Raw genomic sequence first — 21,223 nt, 5'->3', positions numbered from 1 at the left:
TACAAATTATTTCCTCACATGTAGTCTTGGAACACTCCAATCATGCAACTTACATAAATAAAAATTTTCTAAAGGTGACATTCTTTGGGCTACTCTCACATATCCTATTTGTTTATCATGTATCTTTAAGGAAGAAGACTATGAGAATGGATGCGACGTGAAGTGGCTTCCCCCCTCCCTGCAGATCTCGCCTTCTCAAGGCCAAAATTAGGACTCCAAGTAAGAAGGAAGGTGGATGGTGTCTGGGAATGACAGAAGTGATAATAAAGAACATTGGTTGGAAATAATTAACCTTCATTCCTTCTTCTAGAGGCATATTCAAGTGAATATTCTCATGCTGTCCTTGGACTGTGAGGCAAAGAAGCCTAATTAGAAAGAGGTTGTAATAGTGTTTTATCAAGTGTGAAAAAGACCTGTATTTGTTTAAGGAATAATGCTTACCAAAATTTTAAATCAGGCCATATACATTGCACTATATGATATTCTTGAACACAAACAAGTTCGAGTCAGAGAACCAAAGCTGTGACCATACCAAGCATTGTGCACCATCCCTGTTCCAGAGGTTGCTCTTCTACAGAAGGAACAGCTGAAACATGCATGAAGCAGTCCAGAATTGCGAATTTATGGCCCCCCTCAAAAAGTAATCTATGTAGTTAGCATGTATGTTACTTACATTGATAGATACTACCTGGAAACTGCAGTGATTCAAGTTCTTTTTCACATATAATTCAAATATTCTCCTATAAGGGTGAAATTTTGCAGCAAAGGGAAAGCGTGTTGCGGGGAGGAACCATCCTAGCTGTCCGTCTTGAATTTATCTGTGTTCTTAGGTCAACACCTTATTTTAAAAGGTGCTCTTGCTGTGGAAGTGGAATGCTCGTCCCAGTGGGAAACCCCTTTAGGGGTCCAAAGTGGCACCAAATTTTTACATGGTGTGAAAATCATCTCATGTGATTTAACCTGCTAGATTTTACCTGCCTCAGCTGCAGTAGATCTCAGAAGTACTCGTATCAAATGATGAGTGCAGCAACCAAAATGCCATTCCCTCACCATGGCCTAGGTTCCAGCAAAACATTAGACCACATAAAATAGCCCTGTAGGCCATAGTTTTGGAAATATCCATTAACTGCTCCTAGCAGTTCTGTATACAATTTTTGTAACCAAGCACTCCCTATCCTCTCACTTTCCTCTTTACAATCCCTAAACTTCTTTTGTTCTTAAAGCCTCTAGGATCTCCTTTCTGCCTTTTCCTCCTTCTTAAAACTCATTATTTAGAAGGCTGAGTTTGCTGTAATTCACTAGAAAAAAAAATTAAAATCTAAGATTACAAAAGGGTATGATCTGCATTTCCAGAAAGCTGCCTTCCCATAAATTGTGTATGATCATTACTATCATCTAACATTAAACTCAGTAGACAAAAACCCATCTCTTCTATGTTTTCTAAACCTACACACAGCCCTGGCAGAACTCAAATGAGATAAATTTGGCTTCACACGTTCCAAGCAGTGAATGTAAAAAATTTGGAAGTGGCAAATGCTTCCAGATTGAAACATCATTCCAATAACTATACTTTCAAATTATCTCCACAAAAATAAGAATTCAATCTGAAATTTCTGCCTTTCCACTCAGCCCCAAATAACGTCCTATTGAACACAATGAAGAGTTATTAAATATACAATTCTAAAGATACTGCCTCAATAAATTATTTTTACCACAAGACTTTACATTATTTGGCTTACAAATTCCAGCTGTGCTTTCACTGTTGTATATGAAACAGCTGACATTTTTGCTCTGGAAGACAATTAAGACAATGATGATTTTAATGAGCAAAGGAAAAAAAAAAGATAATTTGTCATGTGCCTTCAAAAATGATTGGATAACATATTGACAAGGTTACAATTATCAAATCATGCATCCACTGCTACTACTTCAACTTATATTAACACTGCTGGCTTCGTTCAGACTACAACTATACTTTAAACTTCAGCAAGATAAATTAATCCACATCAAATGCTATATGATCCACTTAATACAAAAACATTTTTTAAAGTTTATTACCTACAGAACTATGGTTTCAGTTTTTCAAATTATTTTCACATAGTATTTGCTCCCTGAAACTTAATAACTACTTGCCCTCCAGGCACATTTTAACACTGCACTTTATATCAAAGAGTAAAAGTCATAATAAATTTCCCAGAATGTTACAGGGAACCACAGAGAAACAGATGTTTCTGGTCATAAAATGCTGCATGATAGCATATTACCGTTAAATTCATTAACAAAGTTGATTTTAAAATAAATAAATGAGATAACATTAATAGGATACAGCTCCAGATTTCAGACATTTGAACGCATGTGTATGAGCTACATATCTGTAAACTCCCATTCTATCCAAGAGATATAGCCTAGCAGCCAACAAAACCTGAAAAGCTATTTAGCGCACTCTAAAGATGCCTAAATTTGTCAGCTGAATAGCTCTCTCAACTCCCATAGCCAAATTGATTAGATTGACTACAACAAGAACTGAACAGCTAGCTAAGCAGACTCATATTTAAACATCGACATTTACTATCCACAATCTACAGCAGTATCTCACATCACAGGTAGATTAAAAATAATTAAAGGGAGACGACCAGGACAGTCACAAAAGGAAAGTAAAGGTCTGTATCACAGCTCCTCAGATCCCATGCACATGCAGCACAAAATTAATCTGAATATACGCTGGTGGCCCACAGGAGAATTCAAAGTACTGAGGCACAGGAGGTAGGGAGAGTAAACATAAGGGACATAATTAGTCAGAAGAGCACAGTGTGCTGGGATCATTATTTTGAAGGATGGGAGTATGGAGATTGTTCCAACCGCATAGATGTGTGTATCTGTATCTATAGATCAGCTAGGGAATTAGAGATCCCAGGTAACAGCAGTTCAAGCAATCACTGGCCAGTCAAATCCCTATGGCATTCAAGCAAGATGCCGGTAGAGAGGGAATACTTTATTTTATTGCATGATTACTATAGAAGTGCCATGCTTGTGAAACTGATTCCTCTTGAATCTTTAAGGTTGATACATACGTAAAAAATACTTACCTAATTTAGTCGTGAATAACGTGTAGTCTTCTAGATTGAACAAATAATTTGCATGACTGTTCTTCATATGTAACACACTGTTATATGTTTTTCAGAGGAAATAGTTTCCCTACTAATATGATTGTGTGAGTTGGGTTTTTTTAAAATATATGTTTAAGAGGCTGCTGAAAATTCAATATATAAACTGAACAACTTGGGAAGACAGTAAACACTCAAATTATAATTAGTCGGCAGGGAACTAGCTATTTACCTTCACTCTGTGTTCCTAAATTAACCTTTTGAGATATAAAAGCAGCAGCAAGTTTAAAACGCAGTCTTCAGTATTTTGTAACCGTGCTGGGTTTAATACGAAATTTTTGCAGCTTTGATTTCTTTATAACATACATGCAGCCCAAAACAGCATCATCTGCATTTCCAAATCTTCCGCAAGCCTGGCGGCAAGTTGTTGCATATTAAGTAGACATACACAATGTTATCCATGCTACCTGAAGACCTCACTCTACTTTAATAGAGTGTATCCCATCATTAACTTTTTGATGTTTTTCTTAGTGTATAATCTCAGTGATGCCCAAGTTGATTTGAGTTCATATTAAAGAAAATGTTAAAACAACCAAATACATCACCAGACTAAATGCTTTACTATATTACACGTACACTGTTCCGACCAAATTCATTAAATAAATTGCTACATATATCATAGCTAAACAGACCATTACTAGACCTAATTTGCTAAGGCTGAATATTTTAAATGAGCAACTACAGATGTTGATTTGATTATTCTAAATTTAAAATAACAAGTTTTGAGAACTGATAAGCAACAGATTGGAAATCATCCAAGGGACCATTTAAAGGGGAAAAAAAACCCCACCACTATACTTGATTTTTTTAAGTTGCTTCATGACTCCTCTGAAATACTCAACAGTAGGTTGGGATACAAATCTATCATCCAATTCTCCTATAAGCCCAGTTTTTCAGCTTCAAATCTAGTAATTTTTTTACCTTCTTTGAAAGTGTTTCTATTTAAAAACAACAATGCTTTTATTTCCCAGTTATCCATCCTATCTACTCTTGATATCATCCAGAACAGAACTGAAAAGTCAATCACTCCAACCAATCCTTTTTAAGCCAGATCCTTTAATTTCCGCAGGTAGTTATTGTTACTTCAACCTTAATGCACTATGAACATCCCTCTACGTCAATGTGTCTTGACATGCAACAGCTAAGATGGAACCCATTCCACACCATCCAGAGAACTAACTTCTTCTCAGAGGTATACTATTACACACCTCTCAGTAACTGTGCCACTCCAGTATTTCAGTATTAGTATTCTTCACTCTAGCTGACCATTTTATTGTAGATGTCTAATGCAGACTTCCCTACTGAAAGAGGCTTAACTATTGCTGGATACATATGATGCTCATAATATTTCTATTAGTATGTTGTATGTTGTATGTTGACTTAGTATACTAAGTCAACTTAGTATGCTGACTTCAGTAAGATGCTCTTAAGTTGGAAGAATCAACATCGATGTGATTTTGTCATTAAATAACTACTTTCTTTTCCTTTAAAAGTGAATCTTTCCTTCTCATCCTGTTCATAAAGAGCATTGGTTTGCCTGTATAATAGTACCCCAACTATGAACTGACTTTTAGGAAAACCACTTGGTGCCAGAACTTTAAATTCTCCTGCATTATAAACATAGGAGTTCATTGGCCATAATGATAAAGATACACATCAATTGCTTAATATGCTTAATTAAAGTACTATTTTAGTACATTCTCAAGGTTTCCCGCTACCAGCATCTAATACTTCATTGGCAAGATAGGCCATGCAGATCATCCTACTGGTAATTTATTTATTCTTAATCACACAGAGTTTATCCAGGTGAAGTAGGTAAAGTATGTAGCTAACAGCTAATTCCAACAGACATCTGTGTCACTAATAATAAATGTCACTAAAGCTTCAAATTCCTCTGAAAGCTGGTCCAACCAAGCAGACAAGAGATGGCTGATCAAAACCCCTGACACATCATCTAATACATCAGTCTCGTCTCAAGGCAATATCAACTGCATCTAAACCACTCAGAAAAAAAAAAAGAATAATTCAAGTAAAAAGTGACTTCTGGAGGTCATCTCATCCAAACTTTTACTCAGAGGGGATCTAATTTCAATGCTAGATTAGGCTGCTCAGGGCCTCGTGCAGCAGAGTTCTGAGTATCTGCAAGAACGGAGATTCCACAGCCTCCCAGGGCAGCCTGTTCCAGTGTTTACCCAACCCTATGGCAGAAACATTTCCCTAGTATCTAACCAAAATTTCCATGTTTCAACTTGTGCCCATTGCTTTTTTTCATATTACTGTGTACCTCATGAATGGTCTGGCTCCATCTTCTCTACACCCTTCCATTAGGAAGTTAAGGATACGACATCTCTCCTTACCCTTCTCTTCTTCAGGTTGAATAAAAGCCAGTTCTTTCAGCCTTTCCTCAGAAATCTGCTCCAGTTCCCCAGCCACTGTTGTGATCCACTCCTAGACTTGCTCCAGTACGTCCATGTCTTTCTTGTAATGGAGAGCCCCGAACTGGGCCCAGTGCTCCAGAGGTGGTCTCGCAAGTGCCACATAGAGTGGAATAATAACTTTTCTTGACCTGCTGGCTACACTCTTGCTAATGCAGTCCAACATATAGTTGGTCTTCAGAGGTATAAGCATTTAATGCAACTCACTGTTGACAAGAATCCCTAGGTCTGTTTCTCAAAAACCACTTTCTAGTCAGTCAGTGCCCAGGTTGCACTGTTGCTGACATTATTCCAGCCCATGTGTGGGAGTCTGTAAAGTGCCTTTGCTGAACTTCCCAATGTTTCTGTTGGTCCGTTGCTCCAGCCTGCCAGGGCCCCTCTAATGGCAGCCCTATCCTCCAGCATCTCACCTTCTCCTCCCAGTTTTCTGTCATCCACAACCTCATGAAGGGTATAACCCACGCACTGTCCTGTGTATTGACAAAGACCTTAAATAGCATTAGTCAAGAGTACTTGCCTCAACAAATGCTACTAGCAGCTGACCACAGGTCAAATTCTGCACCTACTTCCATTTTCCATGTCCTCATGCCCTTACACAGAATGGCTCTAGGCAGCGTTCACCACCTTGGCCTGTTCTCAGCAATCCTCTGGTTTTATTCTCAGACCATCCCCAGTTTTCATCAGCTCACAGTAATTTTTCGGGGGGGTTACCTCTCTAGTTGATATCCCACAACTATAATCACAGTTCTTTGTACATCTTCTGGTTCTACTACATGCCTTCTAAAGAAATGAAGAGGAAAATACAGGGAGACAGTAAAGTAGAACATCATGCTTTACTCAACACAAAAGTGCATCATGGAATCATAAGCAGCAAAATGTTGTTTACCATGGGGGCCCCTGTTCCTTTCCTGGTAACTTTTAAGTCTATTGGCTGCTTTGGGCATTGCTGAGCACTCAAATAACATTCTCACTGATCTATCCACATGGACGCCACAATCTTTTTGACTTGTATTCAGGCAGTCACAACTGTTGAAGTGTGTCGTTTCTTAAGTTCTCCCTCCTATACACAGCATTTTTCACGTAACAAGGATTCACTTCTATCATCTCACTACCATTTCCTGCATGACCTTTCTACAATTTGTTCGCTTTTGACTATTAATGTAACATTCAATTTACCTGAAGTCTCTTCTAGTGGTATTGTTAGGTCCTCACATTCATGCCTAAAGAGCTGTACTATTCTGAAGCGCAAAATGAAACAGCATGACCTTGTTTTGAAGCTTTTCTCACCTTGTTCATCTCTTGACCAACCAAGTAGGCCTAATATTGACCAACCTGTTGTAAAGCCTGGTATGTTTCCAAATTTTCTTACTATGGTCATTTCTAGTAAACTGCTCTCCAAGGTGTCTTCTGGAGTGACTCACTTGTATACTTCGTTTGCTGGATTTCATGCTTTGTTCTTCTCTCCAGACTTCTAACAACTTAATATTCTTCTAACTGTGCAAGGTTTTTTTAATCCTATTTTGAGAGCGATAAACATTTATTCTAAAACACCAATATTGCTGCTAGAAAACAGTCTCTATGCCATCTACAAGTATTAAACTTTTTTTGGTTATTCTTTTCATTTTTTCCTTTACCTAGCATTCTCATTTTAGTTATTTGTGGGACTCTCTCCCCTACAAACATCCATCTTACACAAAACATGAAGTCTGAATATCCTATAAGCTCTTGCTGAGTCATGTAAGAAGTCATAAAGAAGGTATCTTTAATCTTTACACTTCTGTTCCATATTGTAACAGCAGTTCAGTCTATGTCATCTTCCTTGCTTTTAGAACTATTCTACAGGTAGAGCTCCCGGGGGAAGAGATACTACAACTTTCTGAAAGAAAACTACCCAGTAAGCAATAGTGGAAGAGTTAGGCTTTACCTTACTGGAACTAGTTAATGTGTTAGCTTGATGTTTAAAAGTTAAATACAGTGCAAGAGAATATATTAAAACTAGCATGCTGTTTAACTTACCTCTTTGCTTATAAACTGTTAATTCTCGTACAGTTTCCAAGAACTGCCAAAACTTCTCATTACCATCTTCTGCAATAAATTCACTGTTTAAAAATAAAAATGAATTGTCCATAGGTTGACTTTGTCCAAAGATGTACCACAATAAAAATCTTCAGTTGTTTAAAATAACAAATATCCAGCAACAATCAAGTGTTACGTATTCAATGACCATTTAACATCTCTGTAGCATAAAACACTGAACAGTGGTATATATTCTGGTTAAAAGAAATTTTGAACAAAATACTACCAATCTGAACTCTACAATCAGAGCTGTAAAGCAAGCAGACTATTCTCTGATACAGAAATAAACACAATTTTTCACTTTATTTTTCCACAGGTATTCCAACATACAGTTATAAATAAAATCAATTCAGAACACAAACTTTATTTAATAGTGGCTAAATATACAAATAAGAACACACACTCTGTCAGGTTATAGTTTTTAATTAAATTACAAGCTTTTATCGATGACAATGTCTACTTTGCTATGCAGGGGACATCCCCAATCTCTGGAACATTTTCAAAGATGGGTTAATCCTTACAAAGCATAAAAGGTAAGGTTTGCTTTATTCCAAATACCCTTCTTCCATTTACTGGTAACACTTTTTAGCTTTGTGTTTTTTCTTAAAGGAACATCAGTTGCTTCCCCCCCCCCATTATGTCTGCCAAAAAGATCTACTTGCTAGCATGAGTGTATTGTTTTCTAAGCTTTACTTTGGAAGTTTGCCACTCCTTTGATTACAGAAGCTTGCAATTCTCCCTTTCATGGGAGTTCTCCAAACGGCAAATATGTTTAAAAACAAAACAAAACCCCCAGATTTTAAACCAAACTGGCAAGGGAGCCACAAACATCTAATGCTGGAACACATTCTCACTTCCTATTTTGAAATTATGGTTACAAGTTAACAATATTTTTTTTAAAAAAGACATGTTTTACTACTACAGCTTCACATCTTCACCAATACTTTTATACATAATTACTTCATTCATGAGTGAAAGTAAACTAATTGGAGTGAGATGAAGAGATACTGTTACCCAGTGGAAGGCAGGGATTGTGTAGACTGCCCTACTGCATCTCCTCAACCTAACCTGCAAAACATCTGAGCAGATGAAATACAAAGCCATTTAAATAGCACAGTTAAAACGTGAGAAAGGCTGTCAGCACTATCCGCAACATTTTACAAAGGGAGCAAGCAGTTAAGCCTTATACCAAAGGCGTACTTCAAGACACCCTCTGACAGAGGAAGAGAGGAGAGAAACGCAGCCATCCCTGCCTGACAGCCCACCTTCCCTCTCAGCCCGCGCAGCAGAGAAGGAAGGGGCCCCTCCTCCCTCCTCCTGCCCCCGCAGCGAGGCGCCCCCGCCCCCCCGGAGACAGCCAGGGGAGCTATCGCCGATCATCCCCTTCCCCGGCCCAACGGCCCCGCGCGGCAGCTGAAGAAGGCAGCGGGGGGGAGAGGAGGAGGAGGCTGCACGCACCTCGCCTCCAGCAGCAGCGGGGTCGCCGGCCACTTCGCCGCCAGCCGGGCCGTCACGGCCTGGGAGGAGGCTGGAGCCCTGCCGCAGGGGCACGGCTGGGCACGCAGGAGAGCAAGGAGGAGGGCCGGCAGCAGCGGCCAGCCCGCCATGAGGAGGAAGGGGCGGTGAGGGGCGCTCAGAGTAGCCGCTGCCCCGCACGGCTCCCGCTGCCCCCTCAGCCTCGGCCTCGGCGTGCGCACCTCCGCCCCGCCCACGCGGCCTCTGCCTTGTTCCCAGTGGCTGCGCTGTGCCCTTGCTATTGGGCTATTGGCCAGCCCAGAGACCAATCAGGGGCTGACGCCAAAGAAATAGCGGGGCTCTCCAGGCTCCCGCGGTGACACGCGGCGCTGGGGGCGGAGCGCGGGCGGCTCGGTGTGGGCTGAGGGGGCGGTACACCGCACGGCTCGCGCCTCCGCACAAGCGCAGAAGCGGCCTTCCCTCAGGCGGGGCCGTGTCCCAGGCCTGCGAGGGGGTGGAGCGTCCCTGTGCTGGCGTTGGGGCGTTTCCGTTATTTTTTTTAATTTGTTGGTTGTTTTATAAGCGTGGGTGTTGCGTGGGATGCCTTCAGGTTTCCCTTGTGGGGCTCTGCTGTTACCTCTGAGCAGTGCGCTCCGTTAGGTGGGTGCTGCTGGCGGCGGCGGCGGCAGTGGCTGCTCGCTGCTGAGGAGAGGCAGGGCCGTGTTATCCTGGAGCCAGGACAGCAGCTGCTTTCCCTGACGCTCCCAAGCCTCCTAGTGCCTCTGCTTGTGCTTTGTCCTAAATGGTTGTCCGGCTAAAAATAGTAGCTAGGAACTTAATAAGTGTGAGTAGCATCATACAGAATATATATGTGCATATTCATACATACTCAGTACAGGAAGAGGGAATTACTTAAGATATTTTCCCCCCTCAAAGTGACAGTTTTCAAAACCAATTTCTATTTTGAGATGTGTTGTGTCTCCTACTGACATAACTTTTTCCTTAATAGACATGAGCTTTGCTGGAAAAACTAAGATACAGTTGTTTGAACCCTGCCTCTATCTTCAAACTTAAGATTTTCAGGCTTGTGGTCTCCAATTTCTTTTTTATCTGTTTTTGAAATCTCATGAGTTAATTCCACTTCCTCAGCAAAACTTCACTTTCTCCCTTAGTTTTTCCCTAGCTGTATAGCAAAGCTAGAAGAGCTGGTGCAGGTGCTTCTGAAGCAGTATTGTGGGATGTGAACATGGAGCAGCTCCGACTGCTTGTTTACTGAAGGTAGAATCCTCCAGCTGTATTAAAAACAGAGGGTATCGCCATTTGCAAGGAAAACATGACCCATGAAATATGGAACTTGAAGCTGAAACCTGGAACGTCTCACTGCTGCATGCACCTTAATTTACTTTGCTAACAGTCACCTCCTGACTGTTTAAAGCTGCTGTGTGGATGGCAGGAGCCAGTTAGGGCCTTAGTCTAGGGAGCAGGCTATGGATTGTATAGTTTGGTTTGTTAGTGCTCAGGACTGGTCAGTATAACATCATATGTACAAACGAAAGAAATCTGTTTGCCAGGTGTTCTCCAACTATGATACAGAAACTCTGCCCAAACAAAGTGCCTGTACTTAGATGCTGCTGGGTTGTTATCATCCGAAAGTATGATAAAGACATCCCTGAGGGTCATTCATATATAAAGTCAGTGTGGGGCCCTTGTGTTTGATCATTTTTGGACTTATTTCCACAAATTTGTGCTGTTACAAGACCTCAGATAATTTTCAAGTACCACTGTGACACATCAGTGATGCCAACTTCAATGTAAATCAGTTGATTTCCGTAACCTTACATAAGGCTGGTAGTAAAGTCTTCATATACCTCCATAGAAATAATTAAAAGCACAGGAGTATTTCTATTGGTTCATGTGTAAGGCCATTAGAAATAACAAAATTCTGAGTCTTTTTTATGGAGGAAGACTGATATACTGTCTTGGCAGCTTTTTTCTTTTACATTGACAGTTCAGAAGCTGCTGCTGCTAACAGGGATGACATGGTCAGAGTATTGTATGGGTAAGTAAGTTTGGGCATCTTGTTTTATATGCTAATAAGCTGTGTATGTGGCCAAACTCTTGCATCCATAGAAGGTAAAAACACATGCGATGAACTGATAAAAGACACTTCCACCACTCCCTAGCAAAGTTCAAAATGCATTTGATGGACTTAGTAGAACTCACGCTACACTTGTTCTGCACAGAATAGGCTATAGATATTTTATATTGAGCATCTATCAAAAAAAACCACCAAACAAACCCAACAATCTTTTTATGGTTAAAAGAGTTACTAGTGAGTTGCTTTTTGCTGTTTCTTCAGACAAAACTGAGATTTACTAAGCATGTTCTCCATGTATATACATTTACCACGCATTTTTCATAACTCCATGCGATACTATGTATTTGGAATGATGGATGCATCTACCTTACCCTAATCTATCAATTGCTTTTCTATATAAAGTTGCTGTATTACATTTTGGTTGATATTGATATTGAAGAGGCTGCTATTGTTACTTAAATGTGAATTCTTAATAGCTTGTTCTTGTTTCATCTTGAGCTGTGACAATTTATGATTTGCCATACAAAAAGATAAATAAAAGTGTTGCCACTGGTTATGGAAATACAACTAGCTTTGAATTCAGTGGCAAGATAAAGTAGTAGCTCTGAATCAAAGGTCAGATAATTAATCTGTGGTGAACCACAGAAAACAGTTTGTCCAGTTTTTATCCTTTCTGCTTACATTCAGAGATCGCCATGAGACAGAAAGAATCTCACTGCCAAGACATCTCTCTCTCCCATTTAGGATTACTGTTTTATTAGGTACTTAAAATTTAGGATCATAGATAGGCTAAATGAAGTTGGAAGGGACCTCAGGAGGTCTGTAGTCCAACCTCCTGCTCAGAGCAGGGTCAGCTCTGAGGTCCAGTCAAGTCTTGAAAAAATCCAAGGCTGGCACCTGCACAACCTCTCTGGGCAACCTGATCCATTGCTTAAGATGCAGTTCTGATTGCTCCTCAGAAAGAAATACATTATTTTCCTTATAAAAGCTTTTGCATATTCATCCATCTTCCCTTTGCTTTGGTACCTCAGCTACACTCTAGCCACAAAGAGCCAATACACACTTTTCAAAACTCTATTTCTTTGTATTTGGACAAAGGCAGATTTTAATCTTTTAAGCAGTGTGCAAACCTAGAAGATGGCGAGCGACTTAATCTTCATTTCTACAATAGAATTTTACATAATTAAGTATTCCAAATAAACCTTGGCCATTCTTGTACATACATTCCATATATATGTGAGAAAACCCCTTAGTTCTCTGAAACCATTTTTCAGCAGAACAGAAAAACAATTACAGCAACATTTTAAAGTTATTCCTATCACAGCTGTGCAAATAAGAATTGATTATGATAGCTGTTTCAGTGTGAATAGAGGAAGTGATTAATGAAGACTTCTCAGTAAGATGCAAATGTTTTATAGTATAAGTCACAGTGAGCTATGTCTATTTAATAGAAACAGTAGCAATAAGTGAAAATAAGTTGAGCTTCATCAGCGTATTCAGTTAGCTGAAAGTAAAAGTTTATTTTTCAATGTATTGAAAACAATTTTTGACCTGAAAGGCTCCCTTTCTTCCTAACTTGGAGGTAATGTGAATGTCAAACACTAGTCAAAAGATATACCTGTTATCTGGTTATTAATTGACAGCCTTCTGAGCAGTAACTGCTGGCATCCTTTTATCTTGCTGTGAGATTGCAGGCTGATCTCTTCAGAACCTGTCAATGTCACTCTTATGTCAGGCATTTGAGGTGTTTCCCTGAAGAGATTAAGGATGCTCTTTGTCCATTCCATTGAAAATAAAGACCAGCCTGGGCTATTTGACTACCATATCTCGTTATAGTGGCATTATGTAATAAATAATGCAAAATATATTTTATAGTCTCTTAGCTCTTCATTTTGATTTACAGGGACGAGCAAGTGAAAGAAAAAACAATGCAGAATTAACATAAGCCTGGTTTCAACAGCTCACAGAAGCTGCTCAGTGGCAACTTTCTGGCAATCAGAATTTATGCTGCTTTACTATGCCTACACATGCAGCTGCAGTGACAGTAAATGGCTGTCTTCCAGTATGCTTCTCTTTCCAACTTTTATTAAAAAAGAAAAGAAACTGAAGCAACATTTTGCTTTGTAAAATAAACATAGAAGTTACAGCTTCTTATTTAAAATGACCCACCTCAGAAATGTAAAGAATATACTTCCCAACAACTTCCCAGTTGTTGAATATGCAAATCGACAACTTTCCTGTGAATCTCTGGGCGTGTCTGCACTGTGTAGTGGAGGACAGTAAAATGTGGCTGTACTGTGGACTGCAGCTCCATTTGGATACACTGGCTCAAGTTCATAAGCAATGCCATTGCTCTGCTGTGCCAACAGGACAGTGTGGTTGTATTGATTTCTGAACTGTACTGGCTCCTACCATGCCAAATCTGAGCAACTAACTGTACCAATGGCTAAAAATAGGGCTTATCTTTAACATAGCAGGTTTTTCTGAGTCTGACTAGGCTAAATCTTAGCTTACTGGATCGAGCTCATCATGTAACATGAGCTGGCACTCCTGATGCCAGCTAACAACCAACAACCCTGGTTGTTAACTGGCATGCTCTCATAATTATTCTCTTATTTACAGAACCCTGTGAGGTTTTCAGGTGTTGAAAAAAGAACGTTTTTCCTTCTTTCCCAAATTGTAACTTGTGAATCTGTCTACGTACTCAGTGAAAGGAACACAGGTGATACACCAGTGATACAAAAATTAGCCTAAGATGTACAATAAGGCTATTAAATCACCATTGTTAATGATTCAAATAATGGCCACATACTTGTATTTTAGACATGCTTTGTCATCTGCAAATGTTTGGGAGAGTATAACTTCAGTAGATAGAATATTTATAAATAAAAAGTACTAAGTTGGGTATTTTTACATTAATTCATACACTCATATGTGCAATGAAGTGCCTCAGGACAATTCTGGCCACATAGTGCAACAGCAGCATCAAAAAAGACTTTAGTGTGAAGGTGCAGGTGCATTCAGTGAGAAAATACAGTATTTCCCAGAACAGAGGAGTAGGATTTGACTTGTAGGCCTATCATGTATGAATCAAAAGGTGCTATTGCTACATGCAAGGTGGAAAATACAAAGATAAAATACCTGTACAATGAAGTATATCAGTGATTTTTCCTTTTTAGTCAGATGAGCCAAGTTCTGAATCCCTTCCAGAATACCTTAGAAAACATAAGTTGGAAAATTAGCCAGTGAGCCCTGAATGTGCACTCGGCCAAGTCACCTTTGACAGAAGTGAGGACTGCAGAATCACGACATACTGTCTACTTAAAGCCAAGTGCAGTCTTTCTTTGAAGAGACTCTTCTATCCTCTTTAAACTGGGTCAGAATTGCAATTGTATTTTCACCTGTCCAGCTTTATGTGTAGACCGCAGTGTCCAGCGTCCTGCAGTGAAGGCATACACTGGGAGGCAGGGGTGTTGTACGTAGCAGGTCCTGGCTCAGGCTGAATTACAGACTCAGCAGGAGTGAGGAACCACTGCCACGCGAGGAGGCACATGCTCCTAAAGAGGTAACTTCTTCTGCAGTAACTCCCTGTCCCCAGCTGTGCATGGAGCAGTGTTTGGGCCACAGCATTCGGGCCCATGCCAGCTGTGCATGGAGCAGCCGGGCACCGGGACCAGCTGCCTCACAGGGTGCGTGTGGCTGAGCAACTGGCAGGAGAAATCTTGTGTCTTTGGGAAAGGTATCCCTCAGTTCCTTATTGAATGTCTTGCTAGTGCAGCTCTAATGCAGGAAAGAAACGTATATGCATTTCTTAAAAGGATGTTCACCTCTGCATTATGTTGTTTTAATTTCCAGACTCTAATTTCAGAGAGTGGTGACTCTTAGGATTACACCCTGTCTTTCATACGGCTGTGTCTCTTGACAAAGCGCTGAGCAACCTGAGGTAACTTTGAAACTGCTCCTGCTTTATGTACAAGTAGAACAAGACGACCTCCAACACGCTCTTCCAACCTAAACTATTCTGTGACTTTTAAGTGTAATTTATTTTAATTAAAGGTTTGTGTAGCTAAAGCGAAACAGAACAAGTCATGCTGCTTTATTGTGTGGAATACAATGGATTTGTTTCCAGTGGAACAAATTCCAATGCTGCTTTTCAGATTTTGCTATGTCTCTTCTCATCCGTCTATCATTTTGGTAATGTTAGTAGCAAACCAGTAGATAGGTTTCTTGCCTGTCAGGGCTCATTTAATCTGACTTCCCAAATGTGAAAAAGAATACTTATGGACAAGTTATCTAAAGCTATTCCTTCCAAAAATTTATGCTGAATATCTTTAGAGGGAACATAGAAGTATTACTTTTGAATGATGCAAATTAATACTTTATGTCCTTTTCAGTTAATCTGAGTATATAAAATTTTCAATTTTTATGATTTATACACAAAGCTAATTACAATCCATTGTGAAGACAGCTTTAAAAATCAATGTAAAAAATAACAGTTACACATAAATGAACGAGAAGCAAAAAGTGCCACCACAAGCTATTACACATATAATGAAAACGGATTTATTGCTCAAGTCTTTTATTACCTTCTATTATTAAACCATTAAGAAGGTCCCATAAGTTTAATCCAAACTGCAAAAGACACATTCACATGCACATATATATGATATTCCAAGCAAATATATACTAAAGGAACATTGTGAGAATTAAAGCTCCCAGAAGAAAATTAAAAATTATGATTCGCACATCTCTGAAGTCAGCATGATGTATCTGTCAATAAATTATAAAATGTGTACTTTAAAATGTCCATAAACTGTGGGAAAGTCAGGAATTACAGTTTTTTAGCACTGGAACATACGTATATAAATTCAATCCTAGGTTTGTAGTAGCCTAGCACATTTATTTGGTTCCAATAGTACTAGCCACTCAAAAATCCAAGAAGTACAGTCCTGGAGAAATAACTGGTCACTGAACACTAAAGTAACTGCAAAGTTGTGGTTTATATCTGTGTATGAAGAGATTAAAATATGCATATTTCTGGAGTTTTGCACCTGTGTATTGAAGTGATTGCACATAATTAGAAATGTGATTATCAAATATGTTTTCACATACCGCGTATAATTAGACTTACAGAAACACACTACATTTAGAATATTTTAATGTAGATAAACTTTGAGGGCAAAAATGAAGTGTTATTAACAAAATGCAAATAGTTTAACCCCTAATGTGCTAGCTTCTGCTAATGGTATCTCCTGTATCCTTTTGTTGGTAGAGGGATTCCCAGCCGTGCAAGCTTACCACAGTGGTGAGGTAAGAGCCGGTGGGATGCCCTGTGCAGGCTTTTTCACCTCGCCCTAGTGCTGCTGGAGCAGTGATGTGCAGTTCCAGGCTATGGGACACTGAGACGCAGGCAGAAGAAGAAGGCAACCGGACTAATGCTAGATGCATGCTATCTTGATGCATACTCTTTTGAGTATCTTTGTCACTAAAATAAAATGGTCATGCATCTAGGCGGATATTTGGCTAACTTCTAGGATTATACACAGGTACACATGGTAATCACATGTAACTAATATCTCATCTTAAACTAAGGGAAAATGATGTTTATCTATTAGTTTGTAATAAAGCTACGTTTCTGACTGGAAACATCGGCCTTACTTCGGTCCTCCATCTTTCTTTGATCATGACTTCCCAGATTAAATGAAGTTAAATCATAAATATGCTGCCTGTACTGGTTATTCACATCGGTTAAGCTGTTGTTCATACTATAATTTTGATAAATCTGACAGTTATCATAAACAATTTACTATATTAGGCTGATACACTTAGGCCTTCTGAAAGGATTAAGATTAAACGATAGGTCTACTCTATGATACTAAAGAATGAAAAATTAAATCCTGCCTGCTAGAGGCCCCAGCAAACTTTTCCAAAAGAGTCTTTTTAAAAGTCCTTCCAAAAGAAAGTGTAAGCTCCCATTTTCTCCGCAATTTTGCAATAAACTTGGGGTTCTCAAACACTTTAATAAAGAAATGCAATTATGAAATCTCTGGACAACTCGTATCCTACTATTTCTTAGCAGTTGGGAGAGGGGATGATAATTATGTTAAAAACATCTGTAGTTAAATAAAAAGTCTTTACAGCATATTAATTTTTATGTTGTAAACCTCAGTTAAAAATATTTTAAAGGCTGTTAATTCCCAGTTATGCTTGCACATAGCCACCGATGAGTGTGCAGGGCTGGTAATTGTGATACAGATCGAATTCTGATATTTCACTCACCATCAATGGTCTGCAAGCCACCGTGTGACTACACTGCTGTGGGCCACTTCCATGTTCTCTTACCAGTGCAATTCTTATTCTATTTCAGCTTTCCTTTTGCCACAAAATTCTGTACAATGTTGGTAGTTTGTAGGTACATGGTTTTCCTCACTAAACCACTTCAGCTTCAGGTGCCCTTAGTCCCCTTGTCCAAACGAGCTGCTTTGACCAACCTGTATTTTGATCTCCTTTTCTGCCAGCCGGAGGATTATTCCTTCATTTTTTGCTGATTCTTAATCTGAACAAACACTCAAGCAATCTTCACCTCAGTTCTCCCTCTGAATTTACTGTTTATTCATCTCAAACCTGTCACAGTGTTGAACAATTTTTCTTCCCTCTCGTATTTCTTACCTAGTCATTGGTCTGTCACAGACAGACTGCAAGGCCAACAGACCCTCCTCTCTGCTGAGGGTTAGGGGTAGTATTAGTATCTTGACATTTGCTGCCACAATTTGCTGTTTTATGTTAAAATTCCCAGTTCTTATGGTAATTACAGTTCCTAGCATACTTTAATCCAAGACCATAAGATAAATTAGTGCTGGAGGCAGATGTCTCAAACCAAGACTTCAAACTGAGTATGAGTATCTAACCCGTCATCTACAGTACTAGTAACTTTTCTGCACTGTAACTTTTGTAGGTCAGCCAGATTTGAGGTAATAAGGGTAATTCCACTGCAGCCCCAGCTGTGAAATAACTTACATCCCTTCCTAATTAAACCTGAATTCCTCTCAGCATTTTCCAGAAGTCCAACTGAACTTTTAACTGATGACAGGACCAGTGTTTCACTGATCTTGGTAGGATAATTTAGAGAATAAATATTACCATTCACACATTTTATGAATACACAAAAAGACAACATTGAATTTTTGTATGGCTATATGTTAGGGAAGAATCACTGATGACATGCCTTTAGGTACTTATAGAATGACAGGTGAATAAGAACAAGTTAAGAAAAATCCCCAAAAAAGAGTTGGAGTGCTTCTCGGAAGGGGCTGAATTGTTCTTAAAACTCATGTAGCAGCACATAAAAAAAGTGCGGTTTTTGAATTCAAACTTCAAAGTATCCAGGTTGGCTTGCTGAAATGAATCCAAGAAAGGTCTAGTAAGAAATAGTGGCAACCCAGAAAGCGATAACAGTTCTGAACTTGCTGTGATTTTCAGTAAGGAGTTGGAGGGCAGTTATAAAAGAAAGGTTCAGATTTTTGGACAGCTGTGAAAGCCAGATAGGGGTGCTAGAAGCTGAGCCTGATCTATCATTTGCAATGCTTTTCTCCATTTTCCATCTGTTTCCCACAGAGATCAGGTGAAAGAGATGAGCGTCTGAGATCAAATACTACAGAAATAATTTTTTCCATCTGGGAGAGGGAAACTTCTTGGAAGATTTTTTTGTTGTTACTGCTATTGAGGCTTTTGGGGTTTTTCTTTGCTTTTTTTGTTTTTTCTTTTTTTATACATCACATCCCAAAGGCTGAAAAGAAGAACAAAAAAAGGAGGGAGGGGAGGCCTAGTGGATAATTTCTAGTATTACTTCAGATTTATTTCTCAGAAGACACTAAAGTTTCTAGACTTCATACAAAGTTATGATGGGGATTTGGATCAAGTTAGACCATGTCTATCCATAGCACATCTAAAAGTCAGTCCTGAAGGAAAAGACAAGATACGGCCTGAACAACTTTGAAAACCTTAGTAATTTGGCTTCTAGACACAAGCAGAGGTGCTCAAGATAAACTGCTGGTGGGATAAGTTATGTTTGATGAGGACTTGCAATTAAGATCACCTGAAAGGAAGCAAAAGGGTTTTGTGTGATGGTAGGAGGAAGAAAACATTGCTATGATGCATATCACCAGGTGGCAGTGTTACACAGTCTTGCAGCTCCTATACATTACTATATGAGAAGTTTTGGGGTCTTGGGAGGAATGCTGTTAGGGATATATATTAGTTTTTGCTAGGCAGAAGGAAGCATGTAACAGTTTCAGAAGAGACAGATCTCTCTCTGCATTGATCTCCCTGATCAGAGTCAATTCTTGGGAGGAAGTTACAGTCTGGGAACTTGGGCATTGACTTGGACACCTTAACCTTTAAACAAGGGAATTTATTGCATGCTGTTAGACTGTTCTTTACTGGGAAAAACAAAAGACCATATGCAAATGCAGTAGCATCCTTCACATGATTGTCAGTGACTGAGTCTGTAGCATTTCTACTTGCACCTGAATCTGGAAAAATAAATGTGGACGTAGTACAGATGACATGCCTTTGATCTGTAATAAGTCCACAAAAGCTGCTCTACACTCTAGAGTTTGCCTTATAAATATTGCAGGATTCAGAAAGCTGAGGGCTGGAAGGAACCTAAGTACATCCAAGGTCTTCTGTGCACAGAATGGAAATGGGAGAGCAATTTGCTGTGTCTGTCCTGCTAAATGCTTTCCTCAGGCAATCTTCATGTTGCAGATTCCAGTTGTAGAGAGCATGCACAAACAGTTGTAGAGAGCATGCACATACATTTAGTTTCTTTGGGATTACAGAAAAACCCCCTGCGTTTCATACTCTTTGCCTTCTCCCTTTGGTGCAGGACCAGCATTTGCTGCTAGTCATCTGATATTGCAGCCTGCAATAACTGGAATATTTGTAGCTCCGCTCGAAGTATCTTCCACCAACTCTGCCTGGCCATATTGTGAAGCTGCATATACATCTTTTAAACGGCAACAGCAGCCACAGGCTCTTTGGCTAATTTGCAGCTTCTAGTCACGCCTCGCATCCTCCTTGCTACAGTTCTGATTATAGTTGGATACCAGTAAGGCTCGCCAGTGCTTGTCCCTAGTGCCACCCCGTTCTCTAGGCAAGTAAGCCCCATATGTGGTCCTACATGCCGGAGATCTTCTTTGCTAGCTAACATACTGTAACTTCAACCTGAGTTTTGTAAGGTAAGTTGGCTATGCCACAGTACAAAAGGCAAGAAAGAACACAGATTTTCCTTCCTTAAATTAACAACTGCAAATGCTCAGCAGCGTTGTCTACATTAGTAAATTAAACACGGTCAGGAACTTCCTTGGTTACTGAGGCCAAATAGCATGATGTGGTCTGACCTCAATTGAAGCTGTAATCTCAGTGTCTGGGTGCTGGTTGGAAATGATTTCTGGAATGGTTTTGACTCTCAAAATATGTCCAGGAGTTGTTTGGGAGAGTGCTAGTTCACCCATGCCCAAACATGGTTAGAGCATTTTCTCATTCTTTACTCTGCTGGATGTCCACGTTGTAAAGCCCAGGAATGATCCGAGGTGGTGGTTCATCTGATACACTGTGAATCTAAGGACTGGCTGCAATGGTGCAAGAGCAAAAGATGACCAAGTTTATGTGGTAGAAAGGAGATCTACCTATAAATACCTGGTTTTGGCATTGATGTAAAAAATCTAGCTCAAAGTTTTCAGAAATGTTCCTTTTTTGGGAAACTATCTTCCCAACAACTGTAACTTAAAAAAAAAAATCAATATTGTAATATTTCTGTGAGCAGTTATATGGTTTTAAACAGAAGAAAAATGAGTAGAATGCTGGAATTGATTTAAGATGCTCCAGTTTTCCTAGGTCAGTGTCTTATATAAGTGGAATTATGAGTATTAAAAGCAGAATATAGCTGATCCTTCCTCTCATAAGGAAAACACAGAGCAATGTTTAAGGAATGG

At 39.5% G+C, this 21,223-nt stretch overlaps 1 protein-coding gene across 3 annotated transcripts in view; it reads right to left on the bottom strand.

The window, feature by feature from the left end:
* Positions 1-9,364, bottom strand: part of UGGT2 (UDP-glucose glycoprotein glucosyltransferase 2) — a 94,478-nt gene extending 85,114 nt beyond the window's left edge. For 2 of the 3 annotated variants that reach the window (XM_072849969.1, XM_072849970.1), the window contains exons 1-2: positions 9,134-9,364; positions 7,616-7,698 (exon numbers count right to left, since the gene is read on the bottom strand). In XM_072849969.1, coding sequence (XP_072706070.1) covers positions 7,616-7,698; positions 9,134-9,282 — 232 coding nt within the window. In that variant the 5' untranslated portion in view covers positions 9,283-9,364. Of the gene's footprint in view, positions 1-1,739; positions 1,773-7,615; positions 7,699-9,133 lie in introns of those variants that run through there. The other variant, XM_072849971.1, reaches the window with a different exon arrangement.
* Between the last annotated feature and the right edge of the window lie 11,859 nt (positions 9,365-21,223).

This window comes from Ciconia boyciana, chromosome 1 (genome assembly GCF_034638445.1).
Source record: "Ciconia boyciana chromosome 1, ASM3463844v1, whole genome shotgun sequence".
Taxonomy (NCBI): domain Eukaryota; kingdom Metazoa; phylum Chordata; class Aves; order Ciconiiformes; family Ciconiidae; genus Ciconia; species Ciconia boyciana.
Note: the sequence above shows the minus strand (reverse complement) of the source record. Positions and strands in the feature narration are given on the sequence as shown.